We start from the raw sequence: 26,754 nt of genomic DNA on the forward strand, positions 1-26,754 counted from the left end.
TTTCAGCAGTTTCTTTTTATTTACAGCATTTCTTTTGAAAGCCTTGCAGCCCTTTACTTAAAACTAGCCAACACAAGCTTTTTGGTTGCCAAAAGAAGAAGCCCCCCCCCTCGTGAAGTGTTCAGTCTTCCTGCTTCAACCATGACTGTTTTAATGCGCCCGTCTACAGGAGCAGACTGCAGCATTTGGAGCATTGGTGCTTTCTTTTCTTTCTAGTCACACAGAGGACAGCACCTCCCCAGACACCTCCCTCTCCCTCCTCTCAGCTCTTTCTACATCCATGACAGTGAAGAGAGGCTCCTGGGCCGTGGCTGAATCCTGGCGTTGTTTAGCAGCAGTGAAGGGCGTCTTCACGAAAGTCTCGCGTTTCTTCACCTCTGGGTCGGGGCAGAACAGGTATTCATAAAGAGCTGCAGCCAGGGTGCCACCCATTGACGGACCCACCCAGTACACCTGGCACACGGAAAACACAGAACACACAGGTGATCCCGAGGATGCTCAAACTAAGGTCTGCGCTTTCATTTCAATAGAGCTCGGGGACTTTAAACAACACAAACCAAGACAACAAAGAACTTTTCAAATCAAAGTAATACATTTACGAGAGAAACTTGTTTTAGTAAAGGAAGGATATTTCCAATTTTCAAGGTAAAGTTCAAAAGGAATTCACATATTTAACTCCTGAAGTGCTGAGATCAAAGATCATGTTGGAAACAAAGTCCTAGGATCAACAAAATTAAACGTTTGTACAAAATTCACAGAAAAACAGTTGCTGAGATATGAGATAAATCCTGCTCTTTACGTTTCCTTCTTCTTTTTTCAGTCATTAAGTGCTTTTTCTTCTATTTTAATAACAAAATCAAACTTTGTGTAAATGCCTCGCCATGATGTGCTGCTGCATCACTGTCTCAGCTTACAAAACAAAAACACTGGAGCAGAGATTTGTTATAGAAAAGGAGAAAACAGAATAAGTAATGAGACTGTGGTTTTCTCAGGCCGCATCTAAGGAAAGTGTCGGGCAGCCCATTATCGCCTGAACCAGGCCACTGATGTAAGTGAAGATACAGATAGAAAGAAAATCCACACAGAAAGACAAAAAGGACAAAGTGGTGCTAACAGCTGAGAGCACCATCATCTGAACTGATGACAATAAACATTCTAGTTATGTGACGGACTCACATCTCTGCTGGACTGGCAGGCAGTGTTTACTGTGATAAATTCAAACTGATGAAAAGCTGTGCCATAAACAAAACACTTCAAATATCCATTTACTTACAATGTTATATGTTAGAAACGGCCTTAAGGGCTAAAATATGAGGATAAAAAGACATTTAAAGGCTGTACTTGTTAAAGTAGAGCTAGAATTCAAAACTTCTCATTGATGTTTTTCCTGCTGCTTGGCTGATGTATCCTGCAGCGCTGTGACACAGAAATATAATGATCAATCAATAATTAATCCAGCCCAGATCCTGTTTTTCACGTAGGTGGAAACAGATCAAATAAACCACTTAAGAGAAATTCTGACTTCACAATGAACTCGTTTCCAAACTTCTGGCTTTGGAGCTCCGAGCAAACATGTACAGACTGTCTGCAGCATCTGCATCCAGAACATTTTCCCATCATGTCCTGTTACACTGTGAATTTTTGGCTTACTGTTCCTGCATGCCAGCGTGGCAGTGTGGTGCAGTGGGAAGCACGTCTCACTGAGAAAACCCAACATCCCATTTCTTTTGGTCAGAAGTTTGCAGAGATATTTGAAGAAGAAAATTCTGAAATTCAGTTCAGTTCAATTGTACTTATATAACACCAAATCACAAAAACAAGGTGCTTTATATTGTAAGGGAAGGACCCCACAATAATACAGAGAAACCCCCCAAATCAAATAACCCCTGTGAGCAGACGGTGGGAAGGAAAAGCTCTTTTCTAACAGGAAGCCTCCTCGGGCAGGGCCAGGCTCAGGGATGTGCAGCTGCAACCAGCTGGAGACGAGAGAAATTTACACATGAAGGCCAAAAATGTCTTTAGAACAAAGTTTTACTTTTAAACCAAGTCTAAGTGTTGCCTGGCGCAGCTGCAGGGGGGAAGCGGTGCAGTGAGCTCAAGGGGGCGGGACCGGGAGGCAGGTGAGCCACAGGTGGTGGCGACTGTGTGATGACAGGGTCTTCTTTCTTTGTCTATATAGTGACGGCAGAGAGAGCTGGACCGGACTGTTACCTGTGCAGAACTGTCAAATAAATACAGACACATTGTGTGTAGCGCATACTTCACAATCTCCTTCTTTGGTTTCTTAATTTTGAAAATCGCTCCTTTTAAAGTCTGGAGGGGACGTGACTCATCCATACCAGAAGCACCGAACTGTCTTAAGTTACAAAGTTAAAACTAAAACAGCAGTGACATCCAATCCAGCGACTGCCATGTTCACGATGCCAGCCCCACAGCAGCAGGTACAGGTAAAAGTGCGAAGGCAGAGGAAATGAAAGAGAAAGTGTCTCCCTGTGAAACGAGACAGTGCTGTGTGAAAATGATGAGAAGCAGAAAGAATATCAAAGCTGTACAAAGGAGAGAGACTACAACAATCTCCAAGATCAAAATCTAAACAAGAAATGACTTCAAAGCTGAAAGAGCACACAAAGACCCAGAATACTAACGAGGCGTCGGGACAGCAGCGCAGACTCGTTTCAGTTTCTCTGCTTATTGTCGAAAAGAGCTCAGAGAGAATTCGTCTTTGTTGTTGGAGAAAACTTTCCAAACAAAAAGCTGGCATTGGCCACATTGGTACAAAATCCCCCATCGCATCCAAAAAGGGTTGAAATCACCAACACTAACAGAATCAGCTGCACCTCTGTTAGAGCCCATCTATAGAGAAATGTTTGATACTGTTTCAGTTATTATGCTACATGTTTGATTTTGTATAACATGTTGTTAGAGAATAAATGCTGCGCGTTTGTGTCGGGTAAGAAAGCATTACAGCGCATGTGTGGTAGCAGGTTAGAGTGAGCCAGGACGGGAGTGTGCGCTGCAGCAGCAAATCGGTTTTTGTTTGTATGTACGAGTCAGAAATAAATCCGAACAGCTCACATTAAGAACTGGAAGAATGATTTTTTCAAAGCTTGGGACAGAAATTCGCCACTACAGCCTCTGATGTACGAATCCAACAGACAAAACAGTTCTTTTTCTTATGTTCACTTATCCAAACATAATCAATCAGGTTCAGCAGTGACACAAAGGTCGTCATCACCTCGATCAGCTGAAGGCCTCTCAGTTTCGTTATGAATGTGTCGAAGCATGTGCGCGATCACACACACACGGACAGGTCTGCTGCTAGAACACGGCCATGTTTTACAAACCAAGAACGAACTATAATATTAGCAGAGGTTGAACACACAGGACAAGCTTCAAGGGAAGCAGCGCAAAGGCCTGCTGTCAGCTGTAACCTCGAAGCCGTTAAACCGCCGAAGAACGATTAAAGAACAGGAAAAAACACAACACATTGTAACTCATATAAAGATGCAAACTGTAACAGGTAAACACATCATTTATTTGTATCTGTATGGAGACGTCTCCAGTTTAGCTGTTGTTGCAGTTGCAATGAAGACTTCCTGTAAACAGCACTAATCAATGCAGCTGTGTTGCTGCCGTGTGCTGCCTTGCAGACAGTGTCAAACAGCATGCCTGCTGCTGGAAACGACGCTATAAAAACAAAGCATTGTGGACCAGACTCTTAATGACCTGAAACTCCCTACAAAGCTCCATAAAGCTGAGGGCAACTGCAGATTCTTATTGAATTTATGCCTATAACTATTTCCACACATTAACTGTATAATTTCTGAAAAATATTTGGGACTGAAATTACTTTCAAAATGGCAAAAGGTGCACTCACTCTGCATTTTGAATATTAATCAAAATGTTGTTACCCAGTGGTTTTCCCAGGACCATGTGACCATCGCTGGGCCGAAGGACCGAGCAGGGTTCATACTGGCTCCAGTGAAGGGAATCTGAGGGAACAGTCACAACCAGGCTATGAACCTCACAAGCAAAACAACAAGCCTTAAAGGTTTGAGTTAAGGTCAAGGTCAAGGTCAAGGTCAGATTTATTTATATAGCACATTTCCAACAGCCGATGCTGCACAAAGTGCTTAACAATAACAATAAAATTAAAAACTACAGTGTAATACAATAATAACAATAGAAACAATAAAATAGAAGAATTGAAACAATACTAACTAATTCAGATAAATCCAAAATGCTTGGGTCATAATGTGTTAAAAGCCAGAGCGTAAAAGTGTGTCTTTAGTAAAGATTTAAATTGCTCAAGAGTTTGAGCAGATCTAATATTAAAGGGGAGACTATTCCAAAGTCTGGGACCTGCCACAGAAAAGGATCTATCACCACGAGATTTGAGGTTAGTCCGTGGAATGGACAACAATAGTTTTGAACTAGATCTCGTGGGTTTTCCTGGAGCATAGGCAGAGAGGAGCTCTGACAAGTAGGGGGGGGCTCGGGCGTTGAGTGACTTAAAAACAAAAAGTAAGAGTTAAGGACAGCTGGGCTTCGTTTTAGGAGCCTGAAGATGCTTCAGCTCTCACAAGCAGTGGTTAAAGACCTCCACCAGCTTTTAGAACTGCAGAAGCTTCTTGGATAAGCAGTGAAACGTTTTCATGAGCTTAAGAAGAAGGTCAGCTGCCTTTAATTCAAGCACCGATGACTACTGTGAGCTGGAGGACTGACCTGTCTCTTAAACTGATGATCTACCAAGTGTTGTCACATCTGGCTCCATCCTGTTCTCCTGACTTTGTGAAAACACTCAGTAACCATTCAGTCGTCTAACCGACTGAGGGACTGAAACAAGCAAATCAAAGTGCTTTCACTGTCCACACTAACAGTCACAGCTCAGTGCTCACTGGAGTCTTTCACTGGAGCTAAATTACATACATCAATAATGTAAATCCTATCTCTACACTACAAATCACACAGTTAATCACATAATTGAAGCTTGGCTTTTGTGGCTTCATCACAGCTGCAGTAACGTGAGAGACTAAACTGGACCTTCCTCTTTATGCTGTTGGTTCCTCTTTGAATAGTTTTGATTCTGCTTTAGAATTATTACATAACACTTATGAATTAACACAGCATGCATGCTTCAGGTTTTCCATCAAACCAAAGGGTGATGTTGAAGTGTCGTATCCACTCTGCGGTGAACTGAGCTTTGAAAAAGTAATCTGTAACATGTTCACATAATAAGCTGTTCATGATTACAATGAACTGAATTTCTCCCACATCACGATGAATCACTGCACAGGTGTCTGGGTACTTACAGCAAACAGATGACCAACACAAACAGAAAGGCCGATAGCCAAAGCAGATGAACCTTTGAGATCTTTGCGTTTGTGGTCACAGGTGGCAAAGATGGTGAAGATCAGCTGAAAGGTGATGAAGACTTCTACGACCAGGGCGGTACCCACAGAGATGCTGTCATTCACCTGTGTGAGTAAAACACACTCACGTGAGCATGTAGTCAGATGAATGTATTCACAGGCAAAAGGTCGGTAGTGGAGAATAAAACTGTCACACATAGTCACACATTTAAAGACACACACTCCTGCTCTTACCTCAGTGACTCCCATCCCACCCCTAACAGCGGCTGGGGTGATCCCGTACAGTACGGCCGCCCCAACTGTGGCTCCCACACACTGGGCCAGGAGGTAGAAGACTGCTTTAGCCAGGCTCAGCTTCCTGGTCACAACCATGGCTACTGTGACCGCTGGATTGATATGAGCCCCGCTAATGTGGCTGAAGCACCGCACCATGGTGGCAATAGTCAGGCCAAAGCAGAGAGAGATGAGCACGAGGTCGGGGGGGTGGGGATCCTCAGTGCCCCAGTTGATGGTTGAACCGAGGCCAAGCAGGACAAAGATCAGCATGGCAGAGAACTCAGCCGCCACACAGCGCCAGAACTCCTTGGTCCAGATGCCCTTAAAGGCAGTCATAGCTTTGTCTTGAGTGAAGCACGATGGAGGCCAGGACTGAGACTGTGGTTTACAGGGAAAGCAACACCTCCTGGAAGAGAGCGTAGAGACAGGAAACATGCTGTGAGAGGGGGTTGTGGCCTTTTAATGGGGAGATAACACATGGACAACGTGTTGGTTTCAAAATGGTCACGATGAGTGCGGCTCACCTGCATTTGAAAAGAGAGAGAGAGTAGAGCAGGTTGGCCACCTCATTTGTTAGTTTTGAGCTTGAGTGGTTCTGTGCTTGCACCCACTGTGGACCGAACCTTTCTCTGCTCTGCACCATGGCCTGAGCTTTAATTTGCTTTGTAAACTGTGTGACAGGAAAGCTCACTTTCTATTTCACTGCAGATAAACAAGTTCACACTATTCAGGCTGAGGGGGTCTGAGAATTGCTATCATTATACTGTATCAATGCAATCTACAAGGAGGGAAATACTATTCTATTCTATTCTATTCTATTCTATTCTATTCTATTATATGACTTTTCTTCTCATGTAATATTAAGACTGTTAACCTGCCTAATCAAGATTTAACTCGTCAAGCATGGCTCAAAAAAGTATGTGGATGTTCTAGTTTCTGAAAGTGTGATGTTTTTAGTGTTTGTCCAAATAAATAAATAAATCACAGATGCCTACCCTGGCTGATGGGGTAAGGGCACCAGGTGCATATTAACAAAAACAACATTAATAATATTTACTAAACAACTTAATATGAACTAGATTTTGACTCGTGGCCTCATCATGAGATGGTGCTTCCAGGTAGCTAATAAGGAATATCCCACTTAATAGGCTTTATCAACTTCCCGTGCTTTAATGGTGCATACCAGATTAACAAACTAATGTTTTTTTGTAATTAGTTGCAGTGAGAAAATTACACAGTGGGCTTTGAGCTTACAGAGCCCTTCAGGGCGTGAACCAGTGTGGAGAATTGCCCACTCTGCACAGTCTGCCCTCATTTCTATTTTTAGCTTTCAAATGCCTTTTAAATTTCTATCTGAGCTTTTGGATTGATTGCATTTGTAATTGACCACACAAGGATGCTGCTGTATACTAAAATCTATTTAATGGGACAAATGATGGGTCAGGGACTCTTCTGGAGGGTCAAGCAGACCCTGCAGATAATTAAAAAAGATAAAAACCATGGGGAGCGATCCAAAGATCCACTGTCTCATTAGCTACTCTAATTGGTTTCAACCTAGATGTTCATGAATTTATTTTAATGAACCACATACTTTGACATTAAATCAATCTTTGCTGCAGACGATAAATGACTGAAAGCTAGCTTTTTGGTAATAATGTTTAAGCATGTACACTAACAACACCGACAGAGCCACAGATCTGGCACACATGGCCAGATCAGTCTTTCACCAAGACTCTCAGACTCATTTGTTTGTAGATCACAGTGGTTTCTTTGTCTGTTTGATCTATCTGGGAACAATGTGATACCATCCGAGCCAAGAATTTCACACAGTGCAATAATTGTGTGGGCCTCTTTTTGATTTTGTAGCGTGTGCACAAAAACAGTGCTACTGTCATACATTTGAAGGTTTATGTGGAATCCAAGTACAGAAAACATTTTAGATGTACTGCTGTGTGCAGCTATAGTTAGTAAGGTTAACCCACAACATAAAATGTAAATAGACATCAGAGTTTATGTAAAATCAGAGGTCTTATTTTATTTACGAGACATGCTGTGTTTTAAAAAGGTTGTTAGATCTTAGATGCAGTGTAAGGAGCAGAGCTGAAGGCAAAACCTGCCCAGCTATGTTCCAGCCCTCAGTGGTTATGAGTTCTGGGTGCAAAATGAACACGACTGCAGATACAAACCATAAACAGAGTTTCACTGTGAAATCCACTAAAAAGTTGATGTTGACAAATCCAGTGAGCAGATCCTGGAAAATCATTTTTTTCTGCTAATATTGAACATATCGTCTACATAATATAATCTAAAAGTGAACATGAAACCCATAAAATTATCAGGAAAGTGTTTAGGTCACGGGGCAAGAAACCTGAGCCCCATAAAACTGGAACTCTATTTGCAACCGCTGAGGACGCCCCCTGCTGGCCATTCAAAAGTCTGTCGCGCACTTTTGCCTCACAGGAAGAAGGTCCTGAGTTGGACTCACACTAACATGTAAATGTGATCCTTTTCTTCAAAAACAAATAAATTCTTCATTTCTCAAGTTAGAAAACATTTTGTTTTTAGCACCATTAAGCTTTTAATGTGACCCACAGTAGCCCGGATTTTATTTGCCAAATTCCCTGCAGGATTATTATTTATTTATTTGGAGATGGAACAGAGAGGCAAACACTCAGGGCGGATTAAATGATTATGATGCAGGTGTTTGCCTTTCTGTTCCATTAAAAATATCCTTTATTCCTATAAGTTTGTCACTGTTGCTCCTTCATTTATTTATACAATGTAAACAGAAGAGAAGAGACATGAAAGCCTTCTATCGCTTCTCAACAGCAGCAGTAAAATAATAATAATGATAATAATTCATTTTTTTCTTAGCGGGAATAATTGAATATCCAGACTAACGAATTTATATTAAAACAAAATAAGCATTAAAATAAGGATGTAAACTACAACCAACAATATTATTACCATTAATGGCCTTAATGTGAATATATAATTTAAAACAACCTGAGTTGAAAGTATGAAATTGATATTTTTCAGCAATATAACATTTTGCTCTATAATCAGTTCTGGAAGCTAAAACCAAATGTGTCGGCCCAAACAAAACGTCTCCTACCGTGTTGTTGCAGCTCCGGTGAGTCTTTACGCGTGTACTCACCTCAGGCGCTCCAGAGCCCCGCCGCTCTCCGTCATGACTCCACCAGCAGAACGGCTGTTTCTGGCTTTTATAGCGGGGCTCTGTGCGTGAAAGCACAGTTTGTCTGTTAGTGATTAGGGTCTAGCTTGGCCTGGTCTGACCTCGATGGGCAGAAATGGCAGAAAATGAAATGACTGTGGAGCAGGGGCGTTTCCAACATTTTTCTGTGAGGTGGCACAGAAGGGGTACAGAGAAGGGCTCATGCAGATTGATTACATGTTCAAGAGTCTTAGGTACTATTCACAGTCCTACAGGAAATATGTAAATAAAATATTTGGGAAATGACATAAGGAGATTTAGTGACTTTGCCCTGTACTGGTCCTATACATGGTCTTGCACCACCTCCTTGTACTACTGAGGTTGACACCTGCGTGATTTCTGTTGTGAACTGACACTTTATAAATAAAACTGAACTGTACTGAACAATTAATGTGAGTTTTATAGTGCACAACGAGCAGAAAAGATCAGACAGAGCATGCGATTCCAGCCCAGACTTACAGTTTTATATTCTCAAAGCCATTTGTCCTAAAAGGCCGACCAAAAAACACTGACATGAAGCAATGAGAATGATCCACTAAGACTTAAACATTTTATGAAGAAGATTCTCGCAGCTAACAATTGAAGATTGAAGGCAGAGCTTGGAGATGGTAAACAGCAATTCATAGCTCATATATTTTTCATTTAGGAAATATGGCTAAGGTCAGACATATTTTATTCATACTTCTGAGTCATCCCTTATTACTCATCATGCGCTCTCTAGCACCCAAATTTTGATAATGCGATTTCAAATCCTAAATAAAAACTCAACAAAACAAAACTCAGTTCTGTACAGACTCCCAGCTTTTCTAAGCTGATATTTTGCAGAGTTATCAGTAGATTTCTGCTAAACACAACAGCTTGCATGGCAGCAAGTCTGCTCTGCATGTTGTCAGTATTATTATCTGTGAGAGAAACCCCCTTCCGTCATTGCTACTGGATAAATACTGACACACTGCTGAAACACAAAGCTGCTACTGTTTATGCTTCTTCAAGCAAGCTGACAGAGCAGCCCTCCTTTTCCTCATCACACACAAACAAACAGCCACGTTATCTCTTATATAAGTATTACACAAGATCAGTCATATATACAATAGAGGCACAATGTGTAAAACCAAAAACAACACACTCACAAAATCTCGCTAAAGGGCCGCAGTCCAAAACTAGGGTTATGTAACGTGCTTAGTGGCAGAGAAGAGACAAGAGTATCATCTACTTCTGTTTCTGTTTGTTCTTGCAGCCGGATGCTGGCACTGTTACAGAGTTACAAATCCTCTGTTGTAACGCCGTCTGGCCTAAACCCAGCGTTGGTCAAGTTACGTGAAAAAAGTAATCAGCAACTAATTACTGATTACTTCTCAAGAAAAAGTTATCCCATTACTTTACGGATTACTTACTTTCAAAAGTGATTAGTTACTTAGTTACTTTTTAAAAACACGATACCCAACCTGAATATGTAATAAAGCAACAGACCTTTCAGCCCAGTTCTACTTGTCTGCATAATCCATCATGTAACACTGAATCAAATGGAAACGTCTCTTTTTAAAACTTGTTTTATTAGTTTTAATCTTTGAACTTTATGCACATTGCATCAAGCAAAAATGACAATATATGCAACAGTCTTTGACTTGAAGACATTATTTACCATTTAAAGCCATGTTCTGCATATTCCAGCATATAAAATAAAATAATGCTTTGTGTTTACACTCTTTCAAATAGATGAAAGTAAAACTTCAAAGCAGCTCTGAGTCCTGTCGCTCTTATTGTCACCTGTTTAGCAGGAGTGGGGCGGGTGGAGGTTTGCCCACAGCGGTCCTGTCAGTGGGGGGTTTCTCTGTGGATGTCACGTTCCCGTGGCAGCGTGAGATTCAGATTTGAAGTTTAATTTTTCGCTGTAGAAAGAAGTTTTCTTCCCATGCAGGGTGAACAGCAGACGCTAATGTTTGTGTCACTTTTTACAGAATCAAACTCAAAGTAATGTGATTACTTCCACGCTTTAAACGCTGCATGGTCGTACTCTCTCCATCACTCCATGTTATCCATGTATGTCGCAAAAAAGTATGACGGTTTAGTAATGCAGTAACGCAGCATGCTTACGGGAAAGTAACAGTAATCTAATTACTTTTTTCGCAATAGTAATCCCTTACATTACTCGTTACCTGAAAAAAGTAATCAGATTACGCCTTACTGCCCATCTCTGGGCATAATAATGAATACATTTGGCTGTTTGGCTTATTGCTTGTGTAAACCCTTGAACGCATGAATAACCTTATAAAGAAACGTATATGAAAACAGGACCAACGTCACTGTGTTCGACCACACTGGTATCTGTGCTGCTCTTTCTTTTCTGCAGGTGGATGTTAAACCCGTATTAAATACACAAGCAGATCAATTCTGGGTTTATCGTGCATTCCCATTTCTTTTATTTTAAGATTTTACTATATACTTTTTAAACCTTTCATGGATCAGCACCACCGTACAAGCTGAGCTGCAGATTGCAAAAATATTCCGTCGAGGTGGCTGACGTCCTGGACTAGCTGCTCCAGGCACTCCCAAAAACCTGGATGAAAACCCGGAGCAATCCAGCTTTCTCTTTTAGTGCTCTCAAACTGTGCAATGATCGCCCATGGCCACTTTGTTGCCTGTTTGAGAGCAGTGTGTTCTTATCTTTGCCTTTTATTTTGTTTTTATTGTTTTACTGATTGTGTTGTGTCATGTACAGCACGTTTTTCAAACTCTCAGCTTTAAAAATGCTCAATAAATCAAACAGGACTGGGTTAGATTGAAAATCTATTCTACAAGCTGCATTTATATGCAGGTGGTCTTTAACAGCTAACATGTTAACCATTTAGATTCCTCCACTACTTCCTTGCAAAGGCTACAGCACATAAGTATGTAATGTAGTTATTTGGTCTATTTCAGTAGTTAACTACTAATTAACTTGTGGTGGACGGTAAGTAAACACATTTACAGAAGTGCTGTATTTATTCACAATTTTAAAGGTAGTTAAAATCTTTACATGACCCTTTTACTTCACAGTCAGAATTTAAAACGTATCACTTGATGCTGTAGTACAATCACTTGTTATCCGTCAGTCTTTAGAGCCTCTTTGCTGCCACTGATTCTCTTCCAGATCCTGTTGCCTCCAGCTGCTTATTTTCCTTTTGAGGGAGCACAGATGTGAAGGAAAAGCTGTTTGCCGTCGTTACCTAAAAATCATTCCTATGAAAAGGCAAAACAGGATAACTGGTGACTTGAAATTTAATATCAAAAGCATAACAAAAACTAGTTGTGTGTCTTGTGACCTTTACAATGTGTACCTGTTATCGTCTTCGTCTGTTTTCATTCCTATTTGAATTCCTCTCTGTGCTTCTTGACAGACACCAGGATTTCCTTCTGTCTGGCAAGAATGCAAAACTGCATTTTATCCTAACATCTGGCTGATGTGTGTCACTTTTCTTGTCTCAGATGAGTGAAATGCACGGTCCTCATCTGATGGCGATGGTCTCAAAGCACTGTGGTTTGCTTCACTTTTAGATTGGAAACATTTTCTTTATGAGCACATTTGTTTTGCACCTCGGTCAGTGTGCTACATCACAGAGGTGATATAAGGTAGACCCCTATTACTGTAGGGTCTGCCTTACAATATAAAGCGCCTTGAGGCGACTGTTGTTGTGATTTGAAGCTGTATAAATAAACTTGAATTGAATATACACAGCTACAGGTGGAGATCAGCAGAGCAGCATATACTGCAATATTCAAACTAATTTGCTAAAAGGAAAGCACACGCTGGTGCACAGGGAACCAAACAATGCTGAATTTAATATACTTAGAAAACACGCCAAACGTCAGACATAAAAGCTTTAGTGGTAAATAATGGTGAAAGTAAATACAAATGTCATGTGTTCACACTTCATGGGGCAGCTGAAGGTCACAGCACTGATTTGTCCCAGTCTGCTGTAACACAGGGCGCACACATGCTGCTTAAATCAGAGCAAGGTTTCCCAACTAAGTTTGCATGCTGCTGTGCAATGCTGAATGTCTGCAGTGCACATGTTGGAAGATAAAAGACAACATGACAGTTTTTATTTTTGAACAGAATAGCACATGTGCCCTTCCAGTCCTGTGCGATCATACTGCTCGTTTTGCCCTCTTGTTCTGTACCTTTGTTCTGACTTTATTGTTTGAACCTGAGGGCTGGATGTGCATGAATAAAAAAAGGAATGCTTGGACACTGCTAGCATCATGGTCAGGTTTTTGACGTGGCTTTCACACAAACGCGAAGCAGAAGATGAAGCATCGCCAAAGAACATATGATGACGCATATCTTACCTTTGGCTTCACCTGCACAACGGTGGTGCCAAGTTATGTCCACATCCCAGACAAACAGTATCCCACAGCTTTATGTTTTTAAAACCCTTTTGCAGAGAGAGAGGCATCTTTTGAAAAATCTGTTGATAGCAGTGTTGAATATTCTTACACAGTAAAGACAACAAAAAAAGAAAAACGAAACAACTATGCATGAAATAATTGCACCACAAAGGTGGTTTGTTTAGTGGTTTATTTTACTGCAACCTGTAATTTATTGCAGTTTACTTTTATTTGTTTAGAGTGTGAAATAAACTGCAATGGAGTTTGAAAACAAAGTATGGGCGTGTGTGGTTGGAGGGTGTGTTTGTGCCGGGGGTGTTCTTGTAAAACAAAGGGGGGCACGTTTGTGAACCACTGGACTAACTAGTGCTTCACAAACATCAAATATTGGAATATCCATTAAAGAATTAATAAAATGCAAAAGCTGAAGCTTCAAAATAGCCTCTCTTCAAAACAGAGAGTTTTAAATACAGGAGCCATCTCTTACAACGGCCTCATCCTTTATAATAAAAGCTCGATCAGTTTGAAGCTCTGCCTTGACCCAAAGAAACTTAAGTGGGCACAATTCAGTTTTCTGTTTATGATCCATCTGTTTCACTCGTGCAGCTCAAACTGAAGTTCACGAAGCCTTCAGTAGAGGGCAGTAGAACACTAACCAAAAAGACATACATACAATAGAGAGGGCATTATGTTCTCTCCTCTTACATTGTGTCTCACTTAGTTTCAAACTCAGCAGTGGTAATTACGATCTCCTTCTTTATCAGTGATTTTCTGGAGGAAAAAAATCTTTTCCACTATGCTGAGGCAATTATTTCTCTGTCTCCCTCACACACTTCAAGTGTCTCTTTCTCTCTCACACACATGCACACTGATTCTTGTCAGCTTCATGGACCATGGGGGTTTCTGTTCTTGTCCCTGATTGGCTGATTGATTCTGACATTTCCACAGCCTGATCATTTCCTCCTCTCCTGAATATGAATGTGTGCAAATGTCTCCTCGGGAATATGGGGTTTTCTCAGTGTGTGCTTGTGTGTGTCTGTGTGTACATGCACTCAGATATACGCTGGAATTAGAAGCTTATAAAAGATTGAAAATACACATACAAAGATTTCTTTTTTGTGCAAACAGAATAAATATAATTATAAAACCACAGAAATGATGCTAGTTAGTCCTGTTATGGTAACAGATGTTTGATGATGGTCTTTGGTCGCACATGTTCGAGGACTTGATGGCTGACTAATGACTAATATCAGTCATTTTAAACTCTGAGGTTTGAACAGTGACACTTTGACTTATTAAGGTGCAATGTTACACACAACGGGTATAATTACGTTTTGCTTTCTTAGCAGTAGTGGGACTTGGTGACAAAGAGATTACAGGGTCATTAAAATGAGAGTTAACTCCGTTAAAGGATGGATGGCTGAGGCTTGAGGGATCTCGTTGATTGTTTTGTGACCTGGCCTCCAAATTCCCAAGATCTCAGTGCAAATGCTGGAAGTCTCATTCACAGAACCTCAACCCTGCAAACCACAACAACCCGAAGCCTTCAGTCCAGGCACCGTGGTGCGACGGGGCATCCACACAGGAAGAGAATAGCAGCCATGTGACAATCAGACACCATGAAATTTCAAATCAATTCAGCCACTTGTTGAAATAACTTTGAGACTAGTGATTGAAGCTACTAAACTCTAAACTCAGGTGGTGAGGGTGGGCAGGTGCTTCTCCAACAGCATCACCATCAACACAGGAGCATCTCAGGGATGTGTCCTCTCACCACTGCTCTACTCCCTCTACACTTCAGACTGTGTGGTCACCCATGGCTCCAACACCATTGTGAAGTTTGCTGACGACACAGTGGTGTTGGGTGCCATCTCCAACAACGATGAGGCGGCCTACATGGATGAAGTGAGAAATCTGGCATCATGGTGCCAGGACAACCACCTCCAGCTGAACGTCAGCAAGACCAAGGAGCTGGTGGTGGACTTCAGAAGGGGTCAGCACAGAGACTACAAGCCCATTATCATCAATGGAGCTCCAGTGGAGAGGGTGCAGTCCTTCAAGTAACTTGGTGTCCACATCTCCTCAGACCTGACATGGGCTGCCCACATTCAGGTCCAGACCAAAAAGGCTAGGCAGCGCCTGTATCACCTACGACAACTAAGGAAGTTCAGGGTCTCTCCAAAGATCCTCAGGATCTTCTATACAGGCGCTGTGGAGAGCATCCTCACACAGAACATGACATCGTGGTTTGGGAACAGCTGTGTGAAGGACCAAAAAGCTCTCCAGAGAGTGATCCGTACAGCAGAACGCTGCTGCAGGATTGCTCTCTTTAACCCTGCCTGGACTGACAAATACTTATTCATTTTACCGAGTTTAATAATCTTACAACCGGAGTTGTACTACCATGGTGAGGGTCCTGTACAGCCCAAGAGAGCTGCAGCATCTTCCCTTCGTGTTTGCTTCTTGGCGAAGAAGAAAAGGCCTTTCACAGATTCTGAAACAATGAAATACTGCATGCTGGCCGTGGTGGATGCGGTGAAAAGTGAGTGTGACATCTGCTATTAAAAACGTACCCCTGTAGGACAGTTCAAATATTCGTAGAGTTGAAGTTCTGGCGTCAGACGAGTTTGAAATGCTGTTAGATGACCTGAAGAAAACTGATGTAATGTCTATAGCAGGAGATCACAGACAGAACTGATAATGCCCAGTTGTGCGTATATGTCCGTTTTTTGGATGGGAAATTGCTCGGTTTACTATCGTTAGAGGGACACACAGCTGGCGAAATGATGTTTGAGAAGATTTCAGCTCTTTTTGAGGAAAATGGTCTGGATATGAAGCGTGTCTGTATACTTGTGACGGATGGGGCTCCATCCATGGCAGGAAAATTATTTTAATTTGAAAGGGAATTATCAAAATGTTTTTTGTTATTATTATATAGCTCCCTTTTTTTTAAATGGACCTTTTGGTGTGCATTTGTGAGAGGTCACCAGATTTACAGGGGAATAGGAATAAAAAAATTACTTGTTTTTCAGTACAGTTGTGTGGGTTGGAAATTGATCATGATCTGCTGCTTCCTGGCTTCAAAAAAAATATCTGGCCCAGATAAATTCCTCGGTTTGAAAATCTGGCCCAACTAACTTCGTAGTTGAATAGCCATGCACTAAACCAAGGAACAATGTACATTTCAAATTCCTTTAATTTTAAACATGTTTATATCGTCTATTCTGTAAAATAGTCAGATGTCTATTCTTATTAATGTACAGAATTCACCTGCTTGCTGCTACTACTGCACATTCACCCAATGTATATACTATATATATAATGTTCTTCCTCTAACCCCCCCAATTTTTTTTGCACATGTCGAGGAGTGTGTCAGGCTACATTTCACTGTGTGTTATACTTGTATAACTACGCATGTGACAAATAAAGAACCTTGAACCTACTAACAGTGGGATCAATCCATACAACTGGTGACTGAAGGGCTTACCACCAGTGACTGACTGGCTGGGCTGATGTGCTTTTATTTTTTTTTTTTTATTTATTTTATTTTATTTATTTATTTTTTTTTGCCTGTCCCGTTTGGCTCTTTTGCCATCAGAATTGTTGTCTAAAGGCAAAGAAAGATGCCCAACGGATTTACTTTACCAAACTGACCATCCCAGCCTTGCCGTAATGGTACATTTGATTCACCTTTTATTGTTTATTTTATTTTCACTTACTGAATACGGGACAGACTTGACTGGGGGAAAGAAGGGGAGAAAGAAAGAGGGAAAGAGAAACAGCTGAGAAGAGGGACGGGGGAGAAGGGCAAAAGACAAAAACCAACAGAACGGGCAGAGAAAAAAAAATGCATATATCAATCACCTGGATCACCTGCTGAGAAAGAAAAAAGAAAGCAAGCAGAAGAGAACAAGAGTAATAGAATAAACAACATCACAATGATATATGGGAATATGACAGTAAATACTAAATATTAAACATTATTGTGCAGCACATAAGATCAACAGAACACAGTGTGCTTTGAGGTAGGAGCCAAAAAGGGTGTAGTTTGTGGGTGTGATCACCCGTGTGTACACCTGTGAGCATGGACGCGCTTGTTTTTAAAAGGTTCCTTCATGTAATGATCTGCTAGAGGGTGTGGGGGGGCCACAGCCCCGTCCTCCAGGGCTTGAAGCAGGTGTGGAGGAGATCAAAACTCCAGACATCCAGAGGCCCCCAGAACACAAGAGACCAAGGAAGACCAACAGAGGGGCAGCTGATGTGCTTTTAAAACCGTGTGACACCTCCAGGGGTCAAAGGTCCATTTCTCCATCAGGTAGGTAGTTTTCATGCTACCTCATCTGATAGCCATGGATACCATTTTAAAGACGGGGCTGTACATGGTTTAAAGTGAATAAATGAGATGCAGATAAGTCTGGATGTACTGCTCTGCAAAGCAAACTCCAGGAGCTTAAACAGAAAGAGGCTCAGTTACATTTAGACAAAATACTGTCAACTTCCAAACTTACACTTGTTATTCTGAATGAATAGGCCAATACATACATAACACACAAAGTGGCTGAATGATACGAACAGGGACTATCCAGAGCTCGGATTTCATAGGTAGTTTAATGCTTGGTTTGAGACAACACCAACCTGCCAAAATTCATGCACTACACAAATTCATGTGCAGTGAGCATCATTTCACCTGCTAAAATCAATTCAGTTGGAGATCAGGGATATAAAACATATAACATTTAACATCATCAGGTACAATCAAGTCAGCTTGTCAAGCCCCTTGAACTTTTAAATGCAAAACAAAAATGTTTTCAGTCAGTCAAAACAGGAGCAAAGGATTGGTACGGAGTCACAAAAATACATGTGAACTCTAAATAGATTCATGCTGTCATTTTGTTTAATTGCTGTTTATTTCGATGACGTACCCAAGGACGTATGGATACGTCTAGAAGAGAGGGCAGTGCACTTTTCTAACCAGACAGCTTAACACAATCACGGAGAGTAAAAGGATACCTCAGGAATAAGGAAGAAGTGCACTGGTATCGAATGGAAAGTTGAGATGAGACTCATGCAGAAGACGTATGAGGTCACTGATACATCGTCTGACAGGTGTGGCAGGGCTCTGCGGACGATGACGTTCAGAGACAACATTGTGATCTGTAGTGAGAGCGAGGAGCAGGCGGAGATACGCTCTGGAGAGAAGAGGAAGATGGCAGAGAGACCAGCTATGATCTATAGTTTGGAGATGGCTGCATTAACAAAACCACAGGAGACTTGCATCTGGAGTCACCAGGATGAACAAGCTTAGAAACGAGTACATTAGAGAGCAGCTTGGAGACAAAGTCAGAGAGTCAAGGCTGAAATGGTTTAGACGTGTCCGGAGGAGGGATAGTTGATATACTACACATAGGGTCTTAAATATGGAGCTGCTGGACAGGAAGACCACAGAGAAGACTCATGGATGTAGTGAAAGACTAGAAGAAGAGCAGGGACAGGGTGTGAGGGAAGCAGATGATCTGCTAGTTCTGTTTATCAGCAAATATATGTAAAGCCTGCAAAGGGGCTGTGGTGTTTGGTTTGGGCGTGCAGGAACCTCTGTAATAAATGTATATTTGTCATAAAGGAAACATTAAATATGCCTCGCAGTTGCAGGTATTAAACACCTTCTGTGTGTTTACTTTTTCATGTTCCTCCATGGCAGCAAGGACCTTTGCAGAACTGCATATTTATATGGATCAGACAGGCTTCCCTCATTTGTAAGGGCGAGCTTGTTAGTGTACTGTTCATCTGTCTTGTGCAGACAAAATGAAAATGATTACAGCAGGAGTCTGGGTGATCGGTGAGTTTCCCCTTACTTAGCAATCAATAGATGGAAGTTTTGCACTCAGATACACGGCTGCTGTTTTAAAACTGCTTTCTGTTCGTCATCATCATACATCATCAAACCGATCTATACCTGCTATAGAGCGTCCTGTGAAAAGCAGTAAAACACTGAAAGTTTTTGCAGTTTCACTGCTGCATGTTTCACTTTTGCTTTAAACGCTGATTTAACTGTTTCACAGACACTAAGCAACGAACCAGACTGGAACTCTGTATTAGCTGCAACAGAAGACGTGACGGAGCACACGAGCAAACCCAGAAAGACTCTGAGGAGCCAAAGAGCCAAACGAAGGCTCAAATAATTCACTTAAATAAATATTTAAACGTTTTCAATCAGGCTGTGAATCTGAAAAATAAAATAAGAAAGATGAAATCTTGTCGATATAGGACAACACATGGTAAATATTATAACGTTAATGTTGGTCACATCTTACATTTTGCTAAAAATGAATGGGAACAACACCGTTTTTAGTCTAAACATTCATTATTGCCTATTGTGTACAGTGTTTCTGTAATAATCGTGGATTTAACTGAAATATGAATTTTACAGTAAAGACAATAATAATCTCCGGCTTCTGGTTTCACAGCTGTGGCGAGGACCACGGGCTGTTTTTGTGCTGTGGTGCTTGATTACACTGACATGTGATGACAGACGAATGAAACCAAGCTGGGGACTATCTGCCTTTCTTACATGTAAAATATAATAAACAATGAAAACTATCATTTGGTAAAAACTGACATTGCATTCATGCAGCTGACACTTGAATCCAAAATGATTAGTATTTTTTTATTCACACACACAGTTTAGGTGAGTTCCCACAGAGGCTGAGCACTTGTTGGTCCTTCCGCCTTCACTTCAATGTGCTTTTTTTGAATAAATCCCCCACAGTGTCACCAGCAAACCTCCTCCATGCTTCACAGTGGGAACTATGCATGTAGAGATCATCCATTCACCTTTTCTGCATCGCACAAAGACAGCAGGTGGAACCAAAGATCTCAAATGTGGACTCATCAGACCAAAGCTCAGATTTCCTCTGGTCTAATGTCCACTCCTTGTGTTTCTTGGCCCAAACAAATCTCTTCTGCTTGTAGCTTTTCAGCTGATGTAAAGACGTGTCTGCTACTGGAGCTCTGTGGTATTTATCTGGGCTCTAATCTGAGCTGCTGCTAACTTGTGGTTTCTGAGGCTGGTGGCTCCGCAGCAGATGTGACTCTTGGTCCTCATGTGAGCCAGTTTCGTCGTAGCGCTTGAGGACGCAGGAAGTTTCAGGAATTTTCTGGACCTTGAGTTCGTTAAGTAATGATGGGCTGTTGTTTCTCTCTACTCAGCAGATTGGTTCTTGCCATCATATGAATTATAACAGTTGTCAAGTAGGGCTGTCAGCTGTGCACCAACCTGACCTCTGCACAGCTGATGGTGCCAAACACATTAAGGTGGCAAGAAATTCCACAGATGAACCCTGACAGGCTCACCTGTGACGTGAAACCCTTTCAGGTGACATCATGAAGCTCACTGACAGAAGGATGAGGGTTTGCAGCGCTTTCAACACAGCAAAGGAATCTAATATATAAGACATGCTTAGTTATTTATTAATATTTTATTTGCTTCCATTTATCCCGTTTCATGTATTTGATGTCTTCAGTGTGCATCTCTCATTCAGTGAGAAGTTGTGTCCCAACCTTTGACTTGTGGTGTATACATTATTATACCTGTGCTTGGAAGGGACCTAACAAGTTTCAGATTGGTAGTTGTAATAAAAAAGAAAAGAAAACGTGCTTCATGTTCCTCTTTTAGCCGAGCCACGTCTGACTCACCACAGTTAATCCGCTCTTTCACTGGAAATCACATAACCTACTACACATTTATTGGCTCCGACTATTAAACAAAGCAAATATAAACAGAAAGAAAAAAAAACATCTACAGAAACTCAGACAGTAGATGACATATGAGAAGATTCATAAGGTTCGAGCCCTTATTCATTTGCGCATAGACGATTTGAATGTCGGCGGTGGAGGATTTGTTGTAGATCTCTAGTCAGCTTTATGAAAATGTCAGGTGTCTGTTTGACTGGCGTCGGCCCATGAAACATACACTCAACCTTCAGCTTGTTTTGCTGCATAAATGATAAAAGGACGGTCTGCTCCTTGCTGTGTATATTCTCTGCTCAGATCACCTTTAGAGCACAGGCAGGGACAAACTTTCCGAAATAGCTAGAGGAACTGGCAGCAATAAAATTGCTCTCAAAACAGAAAATGGAAAAAACACATTAATATTTTATCAAAGATCATTATTAGGCCTCAGCACTGAATGGCTACGGTTCAGCTATGTGCAAACACCATTAACTTTGAAAGAGAAGTATGCAAATGCTGTGTCCTTTTTATTATATTCAGACATTAAGTGCTTGACTTTGTCTTCTCTGTAATCACTTAAATTACCTCCAAACACAAAGAAACAGCTTTTCAGTGAGTGCCCTCATGAGTTACTGCCAAGTGGCCTCCTCAAGCATTACAGTGCTCACCACAGCATCCCTAAAATACTCAAAAGTGGCTCAGAACAGAACATTGAGCCCAAGTCTTGGATCCAGCCTTGATCCCTGTGTGAGCAAGTATCAGAACAATCCTGATCCACAGTGGTGTCCTGAACCTGTCCCGCAGTAAACTGAAAGTGTAGGATGTCAGAGCTGCTGGCAACGACGTCCAGATGATGTCCTGTTAGCACTGCCATGATACAGCAGTCATAGCAATTTTGATGGGAGTCACTATCAACTTGGATGGCTGGATGCTTCATCAGGGCAAGTACAAAACCTCCAGTTCATCTGGTCACCACTTGAGCCTACGTCAAAAGTAAGAAACCCCCATAAACCCAGATGTCCAATAAAAACCATGCTTACAGAATATGTCTGTGAAGGTTCTCGGTCATCCAGGTCATCGTAGTCTTGGAAAGAAAAGCGTCTGGACTTTTCCCAGGTTTAAGTCCCAGGGGGGTGTCCCCAACACTCCCACAGGGCTTGGATCTGGGACTCTCCACCATTTGAACCTAGAACCGAAGAAGCTTCTCTGCTGAGAGGTGAAACGTCTTCAAGCAACTTCAAAGTCCAGACGCTTTTCTTTCCAAGCTCCTTAGACCACACTTACAGAACATCTTCTATTACTCTGTGGATAGTCTCACTTTTCATAACGTTTCATTTTTTAGACCATTTGGATACAGCACACATTTAAAGTTACAGGCCAGGATGCTTTGATAGACAAATGTGATGACAGAGCTGCCAGCTAGTCTTCACATCCTTTACTATGAGTCAGTGAAGTGGACTTCTCAGCTGTGTTTGGAGCAGTTCAGTGTCCTGCTGTGTGAACACAACATCCATCATTTTTGTGTTTCAGTTTCTTCTATCATTTCATTAGCTTTTTTTTCCTTAGCAGTAATTAGAAGTAGGGATGGGTACGCACCGGTTCTGACATAAACAGTAGTAACCAGACCGAAAAGCAGCGCACATTTCGGTGCTTTATTTTCCTGAGCTGTGATACACTTTAGATTCTAGCCAATCATTTTACGTTTCCGAGGATAGTAGGCGGGGCCAGGTACGTACGTTCTTTTAGAGCAGAGCTACAGATTAAAAATGTCCAAGGCGAAAGTCTGGCTGTACTTCACAGCAAAAGATGCAAACTCAGCAGCAACAAGTGCTTTAAGCTGATACTGTGATACTGTCAAAGGAGGTAACACCTCGAATCCGATGAAACACCTGGCGATGCATAGCGGGTTTTTAAAAGCCGAGAAATGCGCCGTATTTGATAGCTTGCTGCGAGACCTCACACCGAGCACATCTACTGCGGGTGTGGTGCCTGTTATCAGACCCGGAGTTAGCAACATCCCCCAAAAACCCGAAGAGGAGAGTCCTGGCCCCTAGCCCTGCCAGTGTAGCAGAAATGATGAGGATGATGATGCAGCAGCAGCCGTGCTTCTCTGCGTGAGTAGCTTCATGTTGTTCGTGTGTAATTTACGTTGAGTAGGCTAACCACGTTATTACATTAATGCATGTAAGGTGAACTAGCAAACATCATCATAGCTACATGCGGCTGTCTTCTTGTTTGATGGCAGATACTCCCTTCACCCTGGCCAAAAAGGCTAAAATGACCAAAGAAAAAGTGGAAAACAGCTGAACATGAGAGGTTTTTGGACAAAGTTTGTGTTTTTTCCATTGTTTAAGCACTGCTTCCAGCCAAGAGTGATACCATATATGCCCCATAGCTGCAGAAAAGGCTAACATTGTTATCTTTTTACAAAAAAACAGCTGAACATGAGAGGTTTTTGGACAAATTTTGTGTTCTCCATTCTTTAAGCACCGGTTTGAGCACCGGCACCGTTTCAAAAGTACCGGTTTGGCACCGGTATCGGATAAAACCTAAACGATACCCATCCCTAATTAGAAGGTCTCTGTCCACACTGCTCCCATGCAGTCTATGGATGCAGCAACCAGTCTTTCTATTGTGTTAACTTAGTGATTTATCCTTTCATTTAAATATTCTCAGTCACGGCTCAGAAAAAACAACATGGTGGCACCCAAAATGTTAATATAGAGTCCAGAAATAAACGAATAAAGCCAAGTCCACGCCAGTGTTTAAATCCAGTGGGTGCCTGTAAGGGCCAATTTTCATCATGTACGGTTAATGTTGTTAACGGGTAAACCTCAAACTTTTCCTAACCCTAATAAAGAGGCATTGGTGCTTAAATGGAACAAAGACAATTTTGACCCATAAGAGTGAATAAAAACTGAAACTAAATGCAAAACTCAAAAGCTGCCATATGGGAACACAAACTTATGATTCATGCCACCGTCTCTGCTTTGTTGCTCTGTTAAATCTGTTTTCAAAATTGACATTTATGCAGAGTTCTTCTGTGTATCCTGTTCATTCAGTTAATTAGGACGTTCATTGTGGATTCAACAAATTCAAAGGACTGACAGACTGGTTTAAACAACTCATGAAAGGAGGAATTGAATACAAAACACAATTATTTGTGGCTCTGGGACAAAATTACCTGAAGGCCAAATTTTTTTCCTTTCTGGCAAAACTTTTTTTAAGCTAAAATGAGATGTGCATAATTTAGATTTTTCAGTGGCTTCCATCAACAAAAGTAATTCCAGCAATCACATTTTACAGCATCCCTGTGAATGAAAAATAAATGTAACTTGGCTGTGGCAGATTTCTGTCGCTGCACTCTGAAGGCTGCATGTTTGTGCACCAACATACCTCTCATGTTGTTCACATGTTGCTAATGACATTAAATGTTCGTAGCGGTTAATCACAAGTTCTGCCCACTGTGCTAAAACCTCACAATAATCACTGGGATCTGAAAACACATTTACACAGCAGATGTGAACGGGAACAAACACAAGCAGCTGTTGTGACAAATTTGAATCAAGGCAAAGATAAGAAAGCAGGAAATCACTTTCTTAATAATAATCAATACTGGTCACCTTTTTGTGTGTCTCACAAAGGTTTAGCTAATCAAAGGGTTTGATTATGTCCTGTCTGATCACCTGATCTTGTTCATTCTCAGCCGTGTTTCCAGTCACTGACTAATAATCTGATGATTTCGTCTCTTGGGGCAACCATAGACTTTATATTAAAGATGGATATACATTCATAAACATTCTTTCTTTTGGACTCAAACAGGGCAAATATGATCATATTTTAAAAAATCTACACCATATTGTCTTCAGTTAGTCTTGAAACCAGTGATTGAGAGAAAAAACATCACAGCTGTTCTCTGAAGTTGCAGACAAGCAAGCAGATGAGTTGTTTTTGCAAAGACTTCTGTATAACCAGACTTTCTGCAATCACAGAGTTGTGCACCTCGCTGGCCACTAATAATAAGCTTAAGGTACTGCTGCATACGCTGCACATTTCACTGTGTCCAAAGCCATGTCGATTGTTCATATACAGACCGAGATTTATACATTTTTTGGAAAATCTGACTAATGGCAGATAATGGATCTTCAACTCAAGACTTCCTGTTCCTCCTGCCAGTCTTTTTTCAGATAAACACTAAAAGCTAATGCAAAGCTGTCCCATGTTTAATGTTGTTTTAAGGCTCTCCACGTGTACTGTTTTGTACAGTTTTTGTTACCAAAGATCTTCAGCACATTCATATGCATGTATAAAAATTTGTTATTATTTTTGGGTTTGTTACATTTTCCTACAGCTAATTGTAGCAGAATACTTTTTTTCTTTTCCTGTATTTGTGCTTTTGGAAATGGGAAATACAACTATCTACGTATCTATGGCAGATAGATAAGAGCCGGTATTGTTCAGCAGCACGTTCTCAGCCCTTTGAGCTTCACTGTTCCCCTGACAATACTTTGCCGACATACCTCAAATCTTTAATATTCACCAGCTCATCAAAGAGCTGTTTATAAAACCAGTTAGCCCTGCAGGCCCTGGCCTCGGGCTGGAGGAGACTTTCCAGCACTTCATACGCACATTTAATGCCATACATCTTAAAAACTGCGGCGGGATTTCAACTCTCCAAACTCAGCCTTCGAGTCATAGAGAGGTAAAAAAAAAAAGACCTATGAAAAAAGGATTGTGAGAATTAAAATCCCAGCGCTCGATACCATAAAAACGCTCTGAATGACGGCTGTGCTCACAGAAAATGCATGTGATCTTTCTGTCATGTAGGTTTATGCTGCATTTACTCTTCTCGCCTCCCCCCACTGTCTCTGTTTGTTCTTGTAAAAATGTCACTGTGCTCTTCAACAGCAGCTAAAGTCAGTCATGTGATCCTGTGATATGCAAAAAAGAGTGAATACCATCAAACAGCCAGCAGTATACAAAGGGCTCACGGAGCCTCAGCCCAGGCAGATATCGCACTGCTAAAGCAGCAACCACAACTCATAGACAACAATATCTGTCCAAGCTGCTGCACTATTGACACAGATCAATTTCACGGCGGGTATGTTGCTTTTGGCTATGCTGGCCTTTACATTACCTGCCATTATCATGGACTGTAGTGTTCAAAGGCCGTGGTTCCCCACGTCTGTGAGATCAGGCTCCTGGTGTTCTTGTACATCTTTAGGCTGAAATGTAAAACTACAAAACTGAACTAAAGCTGTTTCTGGTCCACTTTGTTTGTGACATATATGAGCTGCAGATGGTGGAGCACGGCCTCAACCTCAGTGCTTGAGTGAGTGATCAGTGCAGACACAACAATGTGTGTGTGAAGTGTGACAACTTTAATGAAAGTTACCAAATAGCATAAAACGAGACAATGAGCTCATCAGTTAAACATTTTCTGTTACAGACGAGGTCATCTGACTTCCTGTTGCAAACACATGCTGGCCATTACAAAGAATGTCGATTTGAGGCACATTTGTCACTTTTTAGACCGAGAACATATTCCCAACTTTCCTTGGAATTATGATGAACATCACTGCAGAAACAGAACAGATAGCTGCCACCTTTAGTTAAAAAGGGGGCATTTATGAGTTACAGACCATAGATCCCCCTGTATGTCCGCTGTTTAAGAATGAGCTTCATGAACAAAATGTATGAGACTTCAGGCATCACAGGGCTGGAGTTCACCGAGAAGTCGACCTGTGTAGAACAATTGGATCAGCTTCGTTCTAC

At 41.4% G+C, this 26,754-nt stretch overlaps 1 protein-coding gene and 1 long non-coding RNA gene across 3 annotated transcripts in view; one reads left to right on the forward strand and one right to left on the reverse strand.

The window, feature by feature from the left end:
* LOC113006880 (aquaporin-4-like) lies at positions 1-8,940 on the reverse strand. 2 transcript variants are annotated; one of them, XM_026143109.1, is made up of 5 exons: positions 8,806-8,940; positions 5,607-6,054; positions 5,313-5,477; positions 3,912-3,992; positions 1-453 (listed from the first exon to the last, which is right to left on the reverse strand). In XM_026143109.1, exons 1-5 carry the CDS (start codon positions 8,838-8,840, stop codon positions 217-219), a joined length of 966 nt encoding a protein of 321 aa, XP_025998894.1. In that variant the 5' UTR covers positions 8,841-8,940; the 3' UTR covers positions 1-216. The 2 variants fall into 2 exon arrangements, with proteins under 2 accessions (XP_025998894.1, XP_025998895.1); XM_026143110.1 differs by lacking the exon at positions 8,806-8,940 and adding an exon at positions 8,764-8,805.
* LOC113006881 (uncharacterized) overlaps positions 5,427-26,754 on the forward strand; it is a 35,465-nt gene continuing 14,137 nt past the window's right edge. Inside the window, exon 1 of the long non-coding RNA XR_003269819.1 lies at positions 5,427-5,481. This is a non-coding gene — a long non-coding RNA (uncharacterized LOC113006881). The remainder of the gene's footprint in view (positions 5,482-26,754) is intronic.

The sequence above is a fragment of the Astatotilapia calliptera genome, chromosome 15 (genome assembly GCF_900246225.1).
Source record: "Astatotilapia calliptera chromosome 15, fAstCal1.2, whole genome shotgun sequence".
Classification (NCBI taxonomy): domain Eukaryota; kingdom Metazoa; phylum Chordata; class Actinopteri; order Cichliformes; family Cichlidae; genus Astatotilapia; species Astatotilapia calliptera.

Bases quoted from the DNA above. Each gene is read 5' to 3' on its own strand.
- LOC113006880 (XM_026143109.1), bottom strand. From the start codon at position 8,840: ATGACGGAGAGCGGCGGGGCTCTGGAGCGCCTGAG. The intron at 5,478-5,606 runs GTAAGAGCAGGA...TTACTCACACAG, and splicing joins GTGGGATGGGAGTCACTGAG to GTGAATGACAGCATCTCTGT. The intron at 3,993-5,312 runs GTAAGTACCCAG...CTGTTCCCTCAG, and splicing joins GTGTTGGTCATCTGTTTGCT to ATTCCCTTCACTGGAGCCAG.